General features: G+C 41.9%; 1 protein-coding gene across 5 annotated transcripts in view; it reads left to right on the forward strand.

The window, feature by feature from the left end:
- LOC149313257 (receptor-type tyrosine-protein phosphatase alpha-like) overlaps window positions 1-15,999 on the forward strand; it is a 163,151-nt gene extending 147,152 nt beyond the window's left edge. For all 5 annotated transcript variants that reach the window (XM_089526368.1, XM_089526372.1, XM_089526370.1 and 2 more), the window contains 7 exons: window positions 834-927; window positions 1,412-1,488; window positions 5,474-5,608; window positions 7,381-7,506; window positions 8,208-8,359; window positions 9,551-9,686; window positions 10,312-15,999. In XM_089526368.1, the coding sequence (XP_089382494.1) occupies window positions 834-927; window positions 1,412-1,488; window positions 5,474-5,608; window positions 7,381-7,506; window positions 8,208-8,359; window positions 9,551-9,686; window positions 10,312-10,386 (795 nt within the window). In that variant the 3' untranslated portion in view covers window positions 10,387-15,999. The remainder of the gene's footprint in view (window positions 1-833; window positions 928-1,411; window positions 1,489-5,473; window positions 5,609-7,380; window positions 7,507-8,207; window positions 8,360-9,550; window positions 9,687-10,311) is intronic.
- Window positions 16,000-20,485: the final 4,486 nt, after the last annotated feature.

The raw sequence follows: 20,485 nt of genomic DNA on the forward strand, positions 1-20,485 counted from the left end.
ACTACGTTATGAGGAAGGCTTGTATCTATGAGGCATCTGTACCAATCCTGATACTGACTTTTATCCATCACAGAAAATGAATTTATTTTCTTTTAGCCGTAATTGTCATAGCATTATTTACAGAAAAGGTTCTGAAGCTGCCTTCCCATTGAATTGAAGGCATAGATTCAGCAGAGAATCATTCAATCCAGGAACATCTAGTGACCAGTGTGATTCATGCCACCTAGCATAAATCAGTGGATAGTAACATGTGCAGACAGAACTATGGCAGTGGTGATTCAGAGACTACACAGCTGGAATTTTACATACTTGGAAGTGTATGATGCCTGTTAGGTTCTGGTATTGCTGTTTGGAAAAGGTCTGGACCTTTCAGTCCATACGTCCTCCTTTTAGTGGTTCCTAGCCCCACACTACTTAAAGCAGCCACCTGGAGCTAATTTCTTTGTATGCACTTATCTACATACAGTTTGTCTATGTGACAAACTTTTGCATAGTCTGCTAAGAATGGAAGTGAAAATAGCCTTTTATTCAGGAAGAGAGCAATCTGGATTTCTGTTGGTCTTCACAATTCTGTGATCATGGAAAGGATTGGAGGTTGTGGGGAGTGAAAAAGAGGGAGGAGCATTTCATCTATGTAATTGTTGGCTATGATGATTTCAACTTTTTTTTCCCCGGAAGAATTGGCGCTGGTAAAACAAGTTTGTGGTTAGATGTGTGAATTCATGTGCTGGCCCAGTGCCTTACCACACATATGTATCTCTACATTTTTTATCATCTGAATCTGCACTTAAAGTTTCTTTTGTGGCTTAAATTCTTCCCACCTCTTTCTGCAGAAACTAACCTCAATCAAAATTCAAAATGATAAGATGAGAACAGGCAACTTGCCAGCCAACATGAAGAAGAACCGGGTGCTCCAGATAATTCCATGTGAGTGTTCTGCATGGCTGAGAAAAGCCAAGCCAGAAAAGGGCATCTTTGTTGGGGTGGCAATATCAGCATTTGGCAGAACTCTTCAAAGGAGCTTTGTATTGTCAGTAACTGGAATGGATGGAGAAAGTAAAAACATGAGTGTGTTAATGTGTAAGGAAGGGAAAAATCAAGAATTTTGTGATTTCAGTAGAATAAGCGGGAAGAAGGACGTTCATGTTACTTAACTGAATCAAGACTTCCAGTTATATGAGAATAAATGAGTTAGTTACATCCTTTCAACATTGACCTACAAACTATTTATTAATTTCAACATTGGAATGTGGGGGACCATATATATAAAGCTAGACTGGTTGAATGCTTGTAGTTGTACATTTCCCCTTTAGATATTGCTGTAGAAACTCATCTCTTCTGAGTACCAGCATGTCAGACCTAAATGCATATTGCCAAATATTTCTAAAATTGCTACCTTGTTTGCCTGTAGATGAGTTCAACCGGGTGATCATTCCAGTAAAGCGGGGTGAAGAAAACACTGATTACGTGAATGCTTCCTTTATTGACGTGAGTGGCTATTTATCCTTCCGTGACCTTCACCACTTCTCAGAGTCTGCCATAACTAACTCAGTTCAAACTTTGTCATAGAGTGAAAGATTTGGAGTTGAACCCTTTTCAAGATTTTTTTGGTAACTCTCTGTCTTGTTGTGGTGAATAAAAGCTCTTTGCTGCTAAAGCTGTTGTCACCAAACAATTTTCTCATTGCATTTCTCCAGTTCATGAGTTTAAGAGAAATTTGAGGGAGAACAATGCAAGAAGATAGGTCTGTATATGATGGATAGGTCAGGTCTATGGAACCAGCTAAAATCCCCTGCCCTGATTTAGCTATTCTGTTGGAGTTAATTTATGCATTCAGTAGAATTAAGTAGGAGAGCTTTCCCTGGACTGTGTCTCAAAAATTGCAGGTGTGGCTACAAGTCTGACAGTCCATTCAAGGCAGTATGCAGAAAATTATATTCAGTACAGTGGACCCTTGTTATACGCTGGGGTTTGGTTCTAAGATCCCCCATGTATGTTCAAGTCCCATTAAATATAATGACATAGCAAAATGGTGTCCCTTATACAAAATGGATAATCAAGGTTTGATATTTGAAATTTATACTTTTTTTGAACATTTTCAAACTGGCTGCTTGAATCCATGTATAAAAATCAGTGTATAAGAAGGGCCAACTGTACTGTTTTCCTTAGACATACCGTCTTTCTGTAAGCAGGAAGGATTTTTTCCCCCTATAGTATCATTCTAACCTGGCAGACCTGAATCTGTTCTCCCAGTGTTGGGAAGATTTACTTTTGGCGTACTTTGTACTATCTTCCTATTATACAGGATGATATAGAGAATTGCTTTTCCTTAGTAAAAACAAAAAACTCAAACCTGCAAACCTTTTCCATAGCTAACTTAATGATACAGTCCATCTGTGTTTTTGCCCATTCCCTTTCACTTCAGTGGACTTTATGCAGAAGACATTCCAATGATAAGGAAGGCATTGTTGCTGTGGATACCTGGTTTTTATTAGAAGTGTATGGAAATGAGGTTTCTTAGCTCTGCTCGTTGTTTTGAAAATACAGTCTGCCTTATTAGCCCAATTTGTTTTACTTGCTGAAAAAGACAGAAGAGTTATCTACCCCCTTCACATACATTATTTCCCTGAAATCTGAGTTCCTTTATAAAAGAGGTGAGCAGATAGGTAGGGTGGAAATTTTAATCCATATTTGTGATAATCTGTAAATAATAGGGCTGCTTATTCTAGAGTGATTTGGATTGGAGTAAGTGTGTAATCATCCCTGTGTTGTGCCAATCTGCACAGGTGTTGAATACAGCATCAACACACAATATGTGTTGGAATCCTTACTTCCTGATTTGCTTTTCAAGAATCTAAATCAATTTATCTGAGTATTCAATATCCCATCAGCTGACCACATTCCAAATGGTATCGCTGCTTTTCCTTTGTATCAATTTCTGAAGTAGATGGAGAGAGAAAAAAGGAAGCTGTATCCTCAAAAATGAAACTATTTATTTATAGCCTGCCCAATCACTAGGAATCCGGACGGGTTACAACAGTAAAAATACATTACAATAAAATACTAAATGGTCCCTTCCCAACCCCCTCCCCAATATTAAAACTAGAATTAAACAATCAGTTTAAAAACAATAAAATGCAATACAGCATTAGGTTAAAATTAAAAACAATTTGGTGGGTGGAAAGACATACATCAGAAAATTGAGATCATATTCATAAACCTACACAAGGGAGGAAGCTAGAGTTAACTAGGTTGGGAAGGCCTGCCGAAAGAGATCCATTTTAAGAGCCTTTTTGAAGTCTGTAAGAGTGGAGATATGGCGGATCTCTTCCGGCAGGTCGTTCCACAACTTTGGTGCAGCAACAGAGAAGACCCTTTGGGTAACAGATGTTAGCCTAGCTTTTTTTGGCTGAAGTAAGTTCTTACTTGAGGACCTCAATGTGCGGGACAGACAGTATGGAAGAAGGTGTTCCCTTAAGTATTCTAGACCCAAGCCATGTAGGACTTTAAAGGTAATCACCAACACTTTGTACCTTGCCCGGAAACTGATTGGCAGCCAATGAAGGGACTTCAGAACATGTGTTGTATGATCGTTCTGAGAAGTACCTGTGATTAGTCTTGCTGCCATGTTTTGTACCATCTTGAGTTGCCGAACTTGGCAAAGAGGTAGCCCCAAGTAAAGCGCATTACAGAAGTCCAATGGAGAGGTTACCAGTGCATGTACTACTGTTTCAAGGTCCTCTGGCTCCAGGAAGGGGCACAGCTGGCGTATCAGCCGAAGCTGGTAGCAAGTGCTCCTGACTGTCGCATCCACCTGCGCTGACAGCTGGAGCAAAGAGTCAAGGATCACCCCCAAGCTGCAGACAGAGTCCTTCAGGGGAAGTGTGACCTTGTCTAGAACTGGCTGACATAACTCCATACCTGGGTTTGGGTTTCCAGTAGCAAGTACCTCCGTCTTACCTGGATTCAGCTTGAGTCAGTTTTCCCCTATCCAATCCATTACTGCCCCAAGACAGGCATTCAGAGGAGAGATGCCATCCTTAGTCACTGCATCAGTCAGAGACATAGAAAAATATATTTGGGTGTCATCAGCGTACTGATAACACCCCACCCCATGACTCCGGATGATCTTGCACAGCAGCTTCATGTAAATGTTAAACAGCATGGGAGACAGGATGGCGCCCTGGAGGATGCCAAATTTTAGCTCTCTTTTAGAGGAGGAACTGTCTCCCAGCGCCAGCATCTGGAATCTTCCTGAGAGGTAGGAACGGAACCACTATAAAGCAGTGCCTCCGATACCCAACTCCTCCAGGCGTTCCAAAAGGATACTATGGTCGATGATATTGAAGGCCACTGAGAGGTCCAAGAGCACCAACAGGGTCACACTTCCCCAGTCGATGCCCAGATGGAGATTATCGACTAAAGCGACCATGGCAATCTCAACTCCGTATCCCATCCTGAACCCGGTTTGAAATGGATCCAGAAAATCAATTTCCTCCAAGACAGCTTATAGTTGATTGGCAGCTGCCCTCTCAATCACCTTGCTCAAGAATGGTAACAAAGAGACTGGCCTATAGTTGTATCTATTGAGGGGGTCCAGGGATGGTTTCTTTAACAATGATCTAACCACTGCCTCTTTAAGGCAAGAAGGCAGGGTGCCCTTCCTGAAAGATGTATTGATTATATTTGCCAAGATTGGCCTGACTCTGTCCCCCCTTGAATGGCCAGCCAAGTTGGGCAAGAGTTGAGAGGGCAAGTCGTCTTTTTCATACTACTAAGGAGCTTGCCCACATCATCAGTACCTACTGACTCAAATTGATCCAGTCTGACAGTAATGGCAAAGGCACTGGATGCCTCTCTAATTGCTTCAGTCTTAAGGTTGGCATCCAAGTCAGCTCTTATCCGAATGATTTTATCTGTGAAATACTCATTGAAGGCATCACAGCTGGCTTTAGTTGGATCTAATAGAGGGTTCTGGGTGGGGGATGGTTGAGTTAATTTCCTCACCACCCTGAACAGCTCAGCTGGATGAGATTTCACAAATGCGATAGATGCAGAATAGAAAGATTTCTTAGCTGGCATCTATCGCCACTTGATAGGACCTAAGGAAGATATGAGTTGAGATCTCTGCCAATCGCGCTCTAGTTGTTGTCCCCCTTCATTTGTTTAAGATCTTCGGTTAGCCAAGGATTGCAGCTTTGAGCAGGTTGGAAAGGACACTTGGGAGCGATCGTGTCTGTGGCTCTGGTAAGATTGTTATTCCACATCTTAACCTGAGCTTCGACAGAATCACTGGCATTGCCAACCATAAGACCCCCTAGGGCTTCTTGGAACCTAGTGGGTTCCATCAGCCTTCGAGGACGGACCAATCTATCAGTGATCTCTGTTAAGCTAAGCAATAGCTGTTCTGGTTTTTTGGTGTTTTCATTGTTGTTGCATCCTGTATCCCAGTAACCAAGTCTTGAAATTCCAGGGCTATCGTCAGAAGGACTCCTACATAGCCAGCCAAGGTCCACTCCAGCACACAATAGAGGACTTCTGGCGGATGATCTGGGAATGGAAATCCTGTTCCATTGTTATGTTGACTGAACTGGAAGAAAGGGGTCAGGTGAGCAATCTAGGAAATTAGGGAAGCAACTGGCTTTCATGGTGCAGTTCTGATGATTTAGCCCCTTAAGGTGTCTCGAAGGAAACCATATAAAAGCTTACATTTAATAACTTGATAAGTTACATTCCAAAGTGCTAAGCAATTCATTATATACCCAGGCCTGAATGTCAATCCCATGGGATTTCTGAATTCCCAAAATTTCACTCTTGCTCAGCACTGGAGTTGCTATATTTGTTGAATGAAGGGTAGAGAGCTTACAGCCCTCCAAACATTGTTGCATACCACCTTCATTTTGACCTATCCTGCGTAATCTGTGATCAAGGATGATGGGATTGTAGTCCAACAACATCTAGAGAGGCAAAGGTTTCTTTCCACTGCTTAATGGATAGGAGGCACCTGGTAACAAAAAAAATATAGCCCTGTACTGCCCTTGGAGGGCACAGCTGGCACATACTTTGTCTGCATAAAGTCTTGACTTCAGTTCCTAGAATCCTTACTAAAAATAATTCCAGGTAGCAGGCCTGAGAAAGATCTGAGATGTTGAAGTGTATGTAGATACTGTAAGGATGAATGGACCAGGGATCCAACAAGTAAATAAGGCAGCTTGATAAGTTCATAATATCTTTTCAGCCAGCAGGAGCTTAAATGGGGGTAAGTACTGCATACAGTTAATAGACCTCTGAGGGCTTAGATCCACCCTCCAGATCTTTGTTTTCAACTTCACTATATGGCCAAGACTTTTTAAAATGAGTCAGTAACCTTCTCAGAATAGGGAAGAGTTTGCTGTGAAAGGACAGGTTTTGTTGGTTAGGCCAAAGAACTGGGTTGTATATACACTTAGGAAACTCCATCTACTTGCTAGAGCCTAACACTAAAGCAGATATGGGAAACCTCTGGTCTGTGGGCCACATATGACCTGTGGGGCTTTCCCACTCAGCCTGCCAATTTCTTTCTCAGACTCTGCCTTCTGTCCCCAGGGTGGGGAAATCTCTTGGCCTCAGATCAGCAGCAGCTGAGCTGTTCCCTCTTCAGTACCAACAATGGCTTCTTTTCCCAACTCTTGAGTAGGGGTAATAGTTCTTCCTCCTGGCCTCCCCAATCCTTAACTGTTATACATAGAAAGGGGCTCTGTGAATATGTTAGAGAACAGAGTGGCCATGGCACTACTGTCTTGCGTCCCTGGAAGTTTTCTTGATGGCACTCTAGAAGAGAGAGGTTCTCCTCCCATTCCTGTACTAGAAGATGGCATCAGTACAGTTTCCAAATGCCATCATCTGGATAATCTTACTAGCCAAAAATCTCATCAACAAATATTGTTGGCCAGGAAAATAATTAGTATGAGACTTTCTCCCCACCCGCAAAATTGTCCATATATGTGGAGGCAAATGTTAAGGGGAGGATCCAAGAAAGAAAAGAAGTCAAGGGCACACCTGAGTAATTTTTTGATCCCCAAGCATTACCATAATAGTCAGGGAAACCTAAATTGTGACTTTAGAATAAGAGATGGGAATTTTTCTGTCTTGTTAATCCACTCAAAGTGTCTGGCCTTGTATATATTTGGCAAGCAGTTGGTGTGGGATTTAAACCAGTCCAAATTTGGTCCACATTTTTAGTCAGGTTTTGTTTTTTGTTTGTTTTTGCTAGTAAAGTTTCCCATTCTGAAAGAAGTGGGGCTCATAAGAAAGGAAGTCAGGAAGATCTTGTGCTTTGTCTTCTAGCAGTTAATGGATCTTTGTTACCCTTCTTACCCTATCAATTTTCTGCCTGATTAGGAAAAGTGTGCCCAGTATTGGCCTTCTGATGGGTCTGTGTCCTATGTTGATATTACTGTGGAGCTGAAGAAAGAGGAGGAGTGTGAAAGCTACACGGTGCGGGACCTTCTAGTGACGAATACGAGGGTAAGTGTTGGGAGACCACACTGAGGTGTGCTGGGGTTAAGTAAAAATGATGATGGTTCTTGATACTCCAGGATGTGTGATTCTGCTCTTCACTGTCATGCTCTCCTAATACTGCTTCTTCCATTTTGGTACTCATCTGCCGTACAGCATTTGTAGTATCCTTTTCTTGGCTATTTACCATGTACAAGGCAGTTCCCTTATGTGTGTTCTGCACTTTAAAAACCCCATACTTGTAAAATTATGGGATAATTGCCATTGATGCAATCATTTTGTTTTCCACTATTCAGGAGAAATTGAGTAGTTCATATGACTATAGTTCATAGGGCTTGTCTCCCAGTCTCTTCCAGTCACCATTCCCTTTAGGTCCATCTATTCAAGGAGTATCTGTACACCATAGGCAAGCACTTCCCTTACTATATATTCCAGTTCTTATACTTGGACAACATTCCATAGTTTCTTGCCCCTGTTTGTATTGATAATGCATCTCAGTATGATAGCAGCCTTACAACTGCCTTTCTTACAAGGAAAGAACATTGTACAGAATGTAGTTGGGGGCGGAATGAGATATAGCTGCTACTAGTAGACCATGAGCCTACTGATCTGTTTCCTTTGGGTCTAGAGTAATGGGGTTTAGGGGATGAGTATATGTCTCAATTTCATATGTAGTCTTTTCTGAATGTTTTTAAATATTGTCTGACTAGGAAAACAAAAGCCGACAGATCCGGCAGTTCCACTTCCATGGGTGGCCAGAGGTTGGCATCCCCACCGACGGGAAAGGAATGATCAACATTATTGCAGCTGTGCAGAAGCAACAGCAACAGTCTGGAAACCATCCAATCACTGTGCACTGCAGGTAACTAAACAGACTATGCACAACCCCACCTGAGTTACTGGCCCATTATCATCCACATTTCCAGGAAGTGGGAAGTGGCAAGACTCGCTCTACTAGAAGTATTTGGAGTGGCAAGGAGTATATTATGTGAAAATGCCACCAGCTTCGTGAGGTCACTTTGCATTTTCCCTCAGGGTTTGTAAAGAAACCCTGAATAGCATTATTGGTTTATTTACTTTTTTCAGCATCAGAATACTGCCCAATAACTAAAAAATTCAGTGCATCTAAAAATTAAATATAGCAATAGCAAGTACCTTTCTATACCGCTTATCAGTGCACTTAAGCATTCCCTAAGCGGTTTACAATGTATAAGCTAATTACCCCCAACAAGCTGGGTACTCATTTTAGCAACCTTGCAAGGATGCAAGCCTGAGTCAAGCTTGAGCCTTTGGCTGGTATTGTACTTGCAATAGTGAGTGAGTGAGTGGCTGCAGTACAGGCATTTAACCACTTTGCCACCAGGACTCGATAAAAATATAAAATAAAACTCAAAATAAATAAAAGTAGAAGAGGCAAATGTGTTGGAAACATTGTAGGATTGCAAAGTAAAACATATGGGGAATTTTTTTAAAGTCTTCATTTGGACACCAAGAGTCTACAAAACAGAGGACAGGAAAGGCTTGCATTTGACTAAAGAAGGCAAGACTGCATTTGCTCCACCATCACAGGCCCATTTGATGAGGAGATGGGAGAGAGCCTTCTCAATGGTTGCTTCCACACTGTGGGAATTCCCTTCCATGGGGGGCCTAGTCTGATCCCCTCCCTGCATTCCCTTTTGCTGGTCGACAAAGACCTTCTTGCCCAGGGAGACTGGGAGAAAGGCAATGTAACAGACATAGAAGCATAAATAAATAGTCTACTATGACTCCCAGTAGGCAGTTATCAATGCTTATCTGCCATATTGTATTTTATTTTATTTTTGATAGGGTATGGTAAGATTATGGTTCAATAATCAGTTTTGACCTAACCTTTCTATCCTTAAATGGAACAGCATTTTCACCGGCTCATTTAAGAGACTTTCTCACATGAAAGAGCTTTAACTCCATTGTGGCTCCCATGTGGAATTGCACAATTCTTCCATCTGTAGCTGGGATCACTTGAGTGATGAGAAAGACTTTGTTGCTCATTTACTTTCTTTGTCTTCCCCCCCAGCGCTGGAGCAGGACGAACAGGCACCTTCTGTGCTCTGGGCACTGTCTTAGAAAGAGTCAAGGCTGAAGGGATTCTGGATGTCTTTCAGACGGTGAAGAGCTTGAGGTTACAGAGGCCACACATGGTCCAAACACTGGTAGGCTTTAACCCCAAAAAGAGAGTATGAGTGGGTTTTGCTTTGTAGTATAATTCTGTCCTGTAGGCACTAGGTGAGCCTTCTTCACATGTATTGTGTCTCTTTCTTCATACTTCCTGTAGCAAAGGGAGGAAATGGGATGGAGAACCTTCTGTCATACTAAGACCTTGCAGATTGAAATCCATCATATCACAACCTTGAGAGGGACTGTCCAATACCTAAGCCCATCCATCTTTATGGCTAGAATCAATTAACAATATGACACATCATCAGTTAGAGAAGGAGAAAAAACACAGGTCGGGGGCGGGAAACCCGGGATATTTCCCAGAAGAGTTTGAATGCAAACCTGGGATACAGGTAAAATTAAAAAGAAAAAAACCTGGAAATTCTTGTTACTTCCAGAGACGTTTTATCTTTTCATCTTCTGGATGAGCCCTATGTTGGGTCCCATTTCAGGAGAAAGACGAGATACAAATGGAATAAATAGGAACTGTTAAATTCATACATACAGTTTTAGTTATTCTGTCTTTAACAGGCAGATGGGTATATTGCATTCCAGTGTGTTTGATAAATGACAATTAATTCTTTCACTAATTTGGTCCTTTCTCTTCTGTCTAATCCCCAGGAACAGTACGAATTCTGTTACAAGGTGGTTCAGGAATATATTGACGCCTTTTCAGATTACGCCAACTTCAAGTGAATGCGAACATCACACAACAGAAGAGTTGCCTTCTTTAATACTTTGTAATATTCTGTTTGTTAATATCCCCTGCCCCCCTCCCCCCAAAGTGTATATATCTTAACCGTTCTAGAGGGTTGGTACCATAAGATTCCTATTAGCTGGAGATTTTATATGTAGCAAAAGTGTTAGAAAGAGATTGTAGGCACTTTTTTTCCAATGTTTTATTGGGGAATTAAATAGCGTGATATTTGGATTAATATTGTCAAATCTCTCTCCTGGAGAGTTGATGCAAGCTGTTTTTGTTTTGTAAATCTATTTTTTTTTTCCTTGAGGGAGTAAAGCCTTTTTTAAAAAACCAAATGCGATTGTTCATATCAGCTGTTTCTTTTTTTTTAATGGCTCATGAATGCTATTTTTAAGACAAGCACCACCACCCCAGCCCATGGAAAAGTGGTTTAATATTTTCCAGTTTGTTTGTTTTATAAGTATATTTATCAGAGGTTTTGAATAAGAGGAGGAAAGCTGTCTCTATTGCCTTTCTTCCAGTATCTCTGCACACAGACAGTTCCTCCCCATTTCAAAAGATGTGGCACCCACTCTGTACTAGAGCCCCATGGGGTTCTGGGTGTTAAGCGGGTGTCCAAACAACCAACTCCTGTAGATGGAGGACACAGTATTAGGATTTCCTATTGTGGGGGAGAGCTTGGTCAGTCTTCGCTCAGCCACAAAGATTATTTTGTGTGTTTTATGAATAGCAAAGCCACGCATCACTTTGATGCTTCGCTTACTCTCAGTTTTTACCAGCAGCTTTTCTAATGGCACTCTCCAGTGCCTAAGTCCAGCTAAGCTGCTTCCTGCTTTGTCCATCTGCTTAATAACTAAGTTGTATCTATTTCAGTTGTTTTGCTGTCCCTCTGTCTGTTCCCTTGGACCTCAGCTAGCACTGAGGCCACATGTAATGTTCAGTAGAAATCTTCTACCAAGAAGGGCAACAGATCTTCCTCCATATTTCCTGTGATGCTCAAGCAACTATACCCATATCATTCCACAGTGCGTTTCCTTCCAGATGTGAATTGTTGGCTGCCAGACATAGAAATGCAATGGTTAAAGCTACCTGAATGTGCTGAGAGGAACTTGACAAGAGTTGCCATTTTTCATATTCAAAATTCACAAAACAGTGGTACTTTATTAGGCCAACCAAAATGCACAAAAAACAACTTGCAAGCTTTTGAAGCTCCACTGGCTTCTTCATCAGGCAAATGTGTTAAAAATCATACAGGAGTGGGGGAATTAAGCTGATGTTAGTCCCAAGTCTACATTTTGTCAAGATGTGGCTGTTCCCAGTTCAGGTGATTTTGGAGGGACATTCATGCAGGCAGGACCCCTCCTCCTTCTGGCCATTTGTAGTTCAAATATGTTAGAAAAATATTTTACATTTGTTTACCTTTAACAAAGGTAAAGCATTTTTCTTTTTAAAAATGGACTACATTTGGCATGTTTTAACAAAACAGCATCTAAAAATTGTTTCCTAGTGCAAAAAACATGGAGGGTATCTTTAGAAATTCAGTTCTCTCTGCCTAACAAAGGAGCTTGTAGCCTCACAAAGGACGGGGGCAACTTGGATCTCAAGAGCAGTAACTCTTTTTGTTTTGCTAGGGAACTTAAATATATATATATTTTCCTGGAATAACCAGATGGACAGAAGGAGATGGGGACTGCCTGCATGAATGACAGAGTACCAGTCAGGACAACTAGAGTGGCCAGACAGAGGACTCTCTCAGGGTTGAGTCCCAGTTCCTTCCTGACTGAGACCAAGTTCTTTCCTGACTGGTTTACAGAGTCTTTACAGGTGTGGCAAGCAGGACATTTCTGAGATGGAGAACAACCTCACCAAGCTCTTCAGAATTGCTCTATAGAAGGAAAGATCCAGGCAAGCTGGGGAAAGGCCACTGAGAAAGCCTGCTAAAGAGCTCATCCTTGACCTCCTCTCCCTGAGAAAGACTTTATTTCCTGGGAAAGTTTTTGGCTGCCTCTTACTTCTCCGTCCTTGTTTCCTTCTATAGCAGCTTTCCAAGGATGGGATAAATACAATATCCTGTCCACACACTGTCTCCTCCTTTCATGACTCTCCCTATGACTGACAGACTGTACAGCCACCAGTATTCTTCTCATCCCTGGTCAGAACAGCAGCTGACAGCATCCCCAGCTTGTCAGAAGAAGAGAGAGGAAGTATAATGGTCCCTGATGTCCCCTTCATCATCTTCATTTCTTTTTCTCTTTCCCTTGCCTCCTATTTGACAGCTCTGATTCACAGCTATACCACTCCTCTCACTTATACTAATACAGTATAAACCACACCTTGAAGCCCTCCTTTCCCCTCCAGATCAGAGGTTAGAGGCAGTCCTCCAGATGATGCTGAACTAAAGTCCCTGTAGTCTTAGCCAACATAACTGATAGTGAGGAATTCTGGGAGTTGCAGTATGATGTCATCTGGAGTACCACATGGTTCTTATCTTTGCTGTAGGTGTTTGGGAGAGGCACAGCCTGCAGGAACCTTCTGTGCAAAGCCCTTAAATATTAAATGGAAATGGGGCACAATCCTGCTACTCATGTTGTTGGATAGGGCCCTAGTTTCTTTATCTTTGGAGGAATGGGTTGGGTAGGAGGGAGATTTAAAAATCTTTGCAAAACAAATCTGCTTTATTTCCAGCAAATGATAATTTCTGTGCCCCTTTCTGCATTCTTGCTTGGTCCTCTTCTCTCCACACCCCCTTTTTGTAAGAGCAACTTTCTTTATATGTGTATGTTTAACTCACTTTACTTCCATCTCCTTTTTGAACTACTTGGCCAGGAGCTCACTGTAGAAAGGACATGAATTTCAGATCAGAAAGATGGAAGAAGAAGGGATAAAGAACACCCATGATTTGGAGGCAGGTGCCTTGGTGGCAGTGATGGACTAGTAGAGAGATCACTTGCCATCCTCATGAACCTGTATGTTAATATATCACATAGGGATATAGGCATATATGAGACAGATTGACATGATACAGATCTTGATAATATATGAATAGCCATTACCTTGCTGGTATGTGAGGAGTCTGGTTGTAGGAATTTAGCTCCAGGATTATCCTGAGTATCTCACATTTTTCTTGTCAGCTTGGGTCAACATGAATGACTATACACAGATGCAGGTTGGAATGACAGTTTAACATACATAGTCTACCAATGTTAATAACTTGTCTCTGATAGAGAGTTGCATGTGCCATAGACCTAAAAAGAAAATGCAGGCAATCCCAGGTGAACTTTGGGAGATATGTTTGCCCACAACTAACATTCTTCCATCTGCAAACTGTGCAGGATATTATTTAAAAAATAAATGCATTAGCATACTCGGCTCTTAACAACTCACAAATTTATCAATATGTTGCTGAAACTAGATGTGTCTAATTGTTTTGAACCTAGACAAAATATGCCAGATACATTTGAACACCTAAGAGGAGTCGTACTGAATCAGACAAAAGGTCTACTTCACAGCCTCTAATACTAAAGGCTATTTATAGCCATTAGCCCATTCATGCCATGAAAAATATCTGATGGACAAATTTAACAGAGAGCAGGTGGGTTATTCCTGTTTTTAGCAATGCCAGTGCACCTGAGAGTGAAGGAATAAGGGGAAATCTATGCAGTTTGAACCATTGTGGAAGTTAGGGAAGCTAGCAGTGGCTATGAATCAGATTGACTAAATATCACGTTCAGTGTTGGAGGGAGTGTGCCTTTGTAAAAACAGTTTCTGGGATACATCAGACCAAAGGTGCTCCTGGTGAGCTTTTCATAGGAACAAAATGTTGGTCTAGGTTACCCTATAGCAGGATTCTTTTGTTTTTAGCCTGAACAATGCCAGGAAACCTGTATGTCACACAGGCTGTTGGTGTTTACCAGGGCCACCCTTCTTCTAAAGTTGCATGATCAACTCTGTACCCTCCCCAGGTGTATGATAAATATTGACTTTCTGTTAAACCTGCTGGTGTCTTCTGATGATAGGACTTCGCTACTCCTCTCAAAACTCTGGTCTGTCCCTGTTTTGAAATGTGCTTAGCTGTCAGATCAAACAAGAGTTTGCCTGCAAGCGAATAAACCTTGCCCATCGATTCAATCGTCCTCACAAAAGACACCACGAGAGCCAAATTTTAGCTGTATCCACCCTTGCCAAAGAATGCTGAGTCTGCAACAGAGTCCTGTTGCCAAGGATAGGGCCCATGTAATTTTCTTAAGCAGGCTGGACTTACCCAAGACTGGATGTGACCCCAAGCAGTGTCAAGTGCCTTTGTGTGTGTAGGTGGGTGTGTGGTTCCATGCACTCTGTAAATTCTCTTGTGCCCAGCACTCAGCAGCTCCTATGATTAGTTGCCTAAGAGCCATTTTGAGGGAGCAAGCTGAATTGTGCAAGTAGGAAGAGAAGTGGCCACATCCACAACCAGTCTGATTCCCCTTGATTTCTTACTATAGTATCAGATTGAATTGAACATGTGCAGCCTTATTACACATAAACAGAATCAGAGTGATTGCCTTCTTAGATCCCAGTTCATGTTGCCATTCAGTGTAGTTGCCTTTCCTTTGGTTAGTGTCCATGTAAAGGAAGCCTCCCATGTGGTTCTTCCAAGAAGGCAAACATCAGTTGCATGCTCTGTTAAGTAATCAATAAGAGGAATTGTTTCATACATTAGCAAAAGGAAAAAGATAAGTTTAGCGTTCATGAGGTCGCAGGTCCATTCTCTGGCACACTGTCATCTTGGGCACCAGGCCTGGGCTCCAGGAGTTACTGCCAATCAGAGTAGTTATGCTGAATGCTTACTCTGTAAGCATTTTAAGAAGTGGGGTTATATCCACTGCAGCTCATGCAAAAGTAAAAACCAGTCAGTCTTAAAGGTGCTGCTGCATTCCTTCCCCCCATCCTCCTTTCCCCTTCTTCCTCTTTATGCTGCAAGAGACTAACTAAGGCTGCTACTTCAAAAACTACCAGGCTGAATGTGTCACTGATATGACTTGCACAGTGTAAGTCAAGTTGACATATTCAACAATAAAATCTACAAGCTGTAAGCAGGGTGGAGGGGTGGGGGGTGGGATATATATAAAAGAGGTTTTGTGACAGAGATGTCTTCTTACACCAGGCCCAGTGGTGCAGCTCTTATCAGCTAGCACTATCCTCACCTTCATTCTATAACCTGGGACAAATCCTTGCCAGGTTATCCTTCTGCCCAGTATAAACGTCTGCCCATAATGAAGCTACGCAGTTAAGCAAAAGTGTGTTTTGTGTATTGTATGCTACCTAAACTGAACCTTCTGTTCTTTTGTTTGAGCAATGGTGTTGCAGTTACAAGTGAGCACAGTTGGTGTTTTCGCTTGAGAGGCAAAGCCTCACGTGCCAAAAAACGACTCGCTCACCCCTGCCTGCACTTCCCTGCGGATCTGCCACTTGAATATAACAGGGCTGCCAGCGCAGTCCCAGACAAAGCTGCTTCTCCCTTCTGTTTGTTTCAGTAGCTGTAACTCCATTCTGCCTCATTCTGAATGTCTTAATATCATGTATTTATTTTTTGTTGACCAAGTAAATGCTTTTCTTTTTTTTTTAAAGTTGCCCGACTATTTCTTCTACAACGATGTAACTTTAATCATGGGGGGGGGGGGGGAGGGTGAGAAAGTGGCAAGGTGCATGGGTTGAAGAACTTGCTTGTAAGAATATATGAGATAATTAACTCACTCCCCCTTGAAAACACATAATTCTAGTTTCATATGTGATGGAGGGGAGAAGCCCAGAACAATACCCACTACTTCTTAGGTGCCAAATTATCCTTTTGGACTTTGCAAGGGCTTTCTATGAGACCAAGCAGTGGTGCAGTGGTTTAAATGTTGGATGAGGATTCCAGGGCATAGTTTCCAAACCCTTCACCATTTTGGTTTTCCTCTTCTGGACATCCTTTTTGAATTGTTTTGCCCAGAACTGAACACAGTATTTCAGGTGAGGCCTGACCAAAGCAGAATAGAGTGACATTATTATTTCCCTAGATCTAGACACTATACTTCTATTGATGCAGCCTAAAATTGCATTGGGTTCGGCCAGTCAACCCATTACAAATCTATGTAACAGTTACCTTGTCTAGCCCACATTTTATAAGCTTCTTTGCAAGAATGTCTTGGGGAACCTTGCCAACCTGGCAATTCATTTAGGTGTTGTAAAAGGCAAAATGTGCCAATGACAGCCAATTTCAAATTGTTTTAACTTCATTGGGGAGTGAATCCTAGTCGGTGTGCTCCCTCTGAATGCAGCAGAATTTAGCATCTTTGAATCAAAAGAAATAACCATGCAACAAAATTTAGCAAAATCCCAAATAAACATATTGTAGTGATAACTTATATTAGGCCAACCAAAAGGTTCAAAATCATTACACAAGCTTTCAAAGCATACTGTGTCTGTGTCAGGCATGGATGTTAAAACTTCTTTTCGGGGAAGAAACGTGATCATGAAGGGCTTTCCAAAGAAAATATTTCTTGTACTTCCTCACTTTGGTGATTATTCCTCTGTGTCCTTGAGAGGAGTCAACCTAATATGGGTTGAGTCTCCATCCTAAACACTTGGGACCAGAGTGTTTTGGATTTCGCAGTTTTTCAGATTTGGAATACTTTCATATACATAATGAGATATCTTGGAGATGGGACCCAAGTCTAAACATGAAATTCATTTATGTTTCATATACACCTTACACTCATAGTCTGATGGTAATTCTATATACAATATTTTTTGCAGGAAACAAAGTTTGTGTATACTGAAAGCAAAGGTGTCACTATCTCAGTTATCACCATGCAAACAATTTCAGATTTTGGAGTATTTCAGATTTTGGAATTCCCAATAAGGGAGACTGTCACTTTTTCACTCCCTTCTTGGTTCCCTGAAAGAACATCAGATCTGATTAATCGAGCTCAAGTCTATGAAAGCTCACGCTACCAACTTTTCTTAGGTAGTCTCAAAAGTGCTACATGATCCTTTTGTATACTGATTTTCCAGACTAATGCAGCTACGTTTTTGAATTCTACCATCTTTTCTAGTAAGTCATGTCAGCTCATGATGTGTCCAAAGTACAACAATTTCAGTAGTCATTTTGGCTTCAAGGGAGAGTTCAGGCTTGATTTGCTCAAGGACCCATTCATTTGGCCATTTAGCAGTCCATGGTCCTAGCTGGTCCAATTGGGAATTCTGTAAAATGAAATCACTCAGCAGCTGTCTGTGGGTCCAGCAATGCTGAGGAGGCAAGGAAGATACTGGCAGGGTGTCCGTCTAACCTTAACTGAGACTATATTGGTGATATTTTGGCAGGCACTTTTATAGGACAAGACATATCCCAGGGCAGTTTTGGGATTAAGGTGAAGTTCCCAGGAGGGAAGACAGTGGAACACACTCCTTCCTCGGAGGGTAGTGGAGTCTCCTTCCTTCGAGGTCTTTAATCAGAGGCTGGATGGCCATCTGTCAATGGGGATGCTTTGATTGTGATTTCCTGCATGGCAGAATGGGGTTGGACTGGATGGCCCTTGTGGTCTCTTCCAGCTCAACGATCCTATGAATCTATGATTCTATAAGAGTAGAATTGGAAGTCTGTAAATGGCTAGATGGTCAGCATGAATGTCCCTTGTCAAAGGAGTCTAAGAAGAAGGTAATATTGGACTTGTATTCATGTGTAAGCCCAATGTTTATCCCCTACCATCACTTCTATCAGTGAAGGGATTATTAATTGATCTATCCTGGCTATGTACCTCGGCTTCCCTCATGCTCAGCCAACAGGTTCTCCAAATATGGTCCTTACATGGCATGGCTAGTTTTCCTGCACTGGAGTGGCCTCCCAGCTACCTGCCTAAAACATCCCTTTAATGTTTGATTTATAACAAGCAGAGGAACCCTGCACAGGGGTGATCTTTGGTCTAATGATAGAGCATACTGAAAGACAATGAGGGGAAAATGGAAGACTAGATGTTTCCATCATGATTTGGCAGCATTTTTAGACTACCAGATTCCCTCCCTGTGTACTGAATAAGCACCTCCTAAGAGAGCCTCTTAACGGATGGATGGTCAAACCAAACCCTGACATCTATAAAATGGATGCTATTTGATAGGCTGAGTCTCTGCCTTCCACACAAGAGATCTCATGGCATTTTGTTGTCCTGCTGGCCTATGCCAGTAAAGCTGCATTTGCAAGCCAAGGCTGATTAAAATGTCACTGGCATCTCAATTAACATTGTGTTATAGAATCCAGCAAGCTGCATTTTATAGTTCATGGATTATGGTCTTAATCTTGTGGCTTCATCATGCCCTGCCAACAAACCAGGGACTGCACTTTCCTCTAAGCAACTTGTGTTCCGTCAATGTATCACTTTATCATAAAACCATAGAACTATAGAATTGAAAGGTACTTCCAGAGTAATTGCATCCAGCCTGCTGCTAATGCAGGAATCTACATTTAGGGGGCCCTGAAGGGTGGCCATCCAACCTCTCTTTAAAAGCGTCCAGTCAAGGAGAGTCTACCACCTTCCAACGTAGTCTATTCCAAGTGGAGGACAAGCAAATATTTTCTCCCCAATGTACCAGGGCCAAGACCATATTTGTACCCATTGGCTACATTTTTTTCTTTCTTTCCTAAAAACTTAGCAGGGACCAATGGTTCAGGGACTAACACAAGTCCAGGGACCAATACTTTCAGTATCACTTGACTTTTCCACACTTTAACAACAATTATCACCAGGAGGGCAAGACTTGTACCCAGGACTGATCTATTACAGAACAAACTAAAGACGGGAAATGGCAGAACCCCATTAGTGGTCACATATAGCTCCTAACTGAGACAACTCAGACTGAACAATAACACTGCCCTTGCAGGATTTTACCTTCCTATAGACAACCTCCCAATCACAAAGTTACTCACCTACAGGAGGACATGCAACATGGATTGGAAGATGCATACAAGACCTTGCCACTCACCCAGATGCCAACTCTGGCCACCCATCTAGTCAGGAAATGTCATCACAGGACCTAATCATAATATTAGAGGGACTTTCACTTGCTCATCCCCTAATATGCCATATGCCATCCTCTATCAACAATGCCTTTCAGCACTCTACATTGGGCCAGTCTCTGCATCAGAAGATAAATGGACATAAATCAGACATAAGGAATACACAAAAACCAGTTGCCGAACACTTCCATCTTGCTGGACATTCCATCATGGACCTCCAAACAGCAGTCCTTGAACCAGCAGAAGAACAGAAAGGGAAATAGCATAATTAGACTATATCCACAAGTTCCAGTCCATCGACAGTGGACTGAACACAGACAACGGTTTCCTGGCACATTACATATATTATAATACTAGTTAACACTCTGGCTATTTATGAGGGCTCTCTTGCCAAGTTTATCACATTTCCTTTCTGGTTCCCAGCCAGCACCACACTATATTCCAATAACTCCCTCCACCATTCATATGGTTACCTATTCACCTTGGCTTTAGGCAACATCTTTCCTTCTGCCTTTGTTCCTCTATGACTTGTAAAAACTAAACATGTCACCTCATCACCATATCCACAAGTTTTGTTTTTCTGTTGCTAGTCACACATATAACCAACTCATTCATCACTATGTCTTTGAATTCTACCATCAGGAGGTTCTTCCTAATATTTAGTCAGAATCCACTTCCAAGTACTTAGAATCCATTGGTATGGGTCTTACTCCCTGGAGCAGCAGAAAACAACCTCACTCCATCTTCTCCATGACATCCCTTCAGATATTTAAACATGGCTTCCACGTCACCTCTCAGGTTTCTCTTCTCCAAGTTAAATATATCCAGCTGTTGCTCATAAGGCTTGGTCTCCGGACCTTTGACTATCTTGGTCAGTCCGCTATCTGCCTGACAGGGGAACCGGGGCTTTTCTGACTATAAAGACATTGAAATAGTTCAAGATTTTTCACTCCTTGGCTCAGTCTTGAATCAGAGACTGCAGTCAAGAAATCCAAAGAAGATTAAGACTTGGAAAGGCAGCTGTGAAGGGACTAGACAAGATCCTGAGGGGTAAAGATATA

Source organism: Sceloporus occidentalis, unplaced genomic scaffold, assembly GCF_023333645.1.
Source record: "Sceloporus occidentalis isolate IW3139 unplaced genomic scaffold, rSceOcc1.0.p SCAF_5, whole genome shotgun sequence".
Classification (NCBI taxonomy): Eukaryota; Metazoa; Chordata; class Lepidosauria; order Squamata; family Phrynosomatidae; genus Sceloporus; species Sceloporus occidentalis.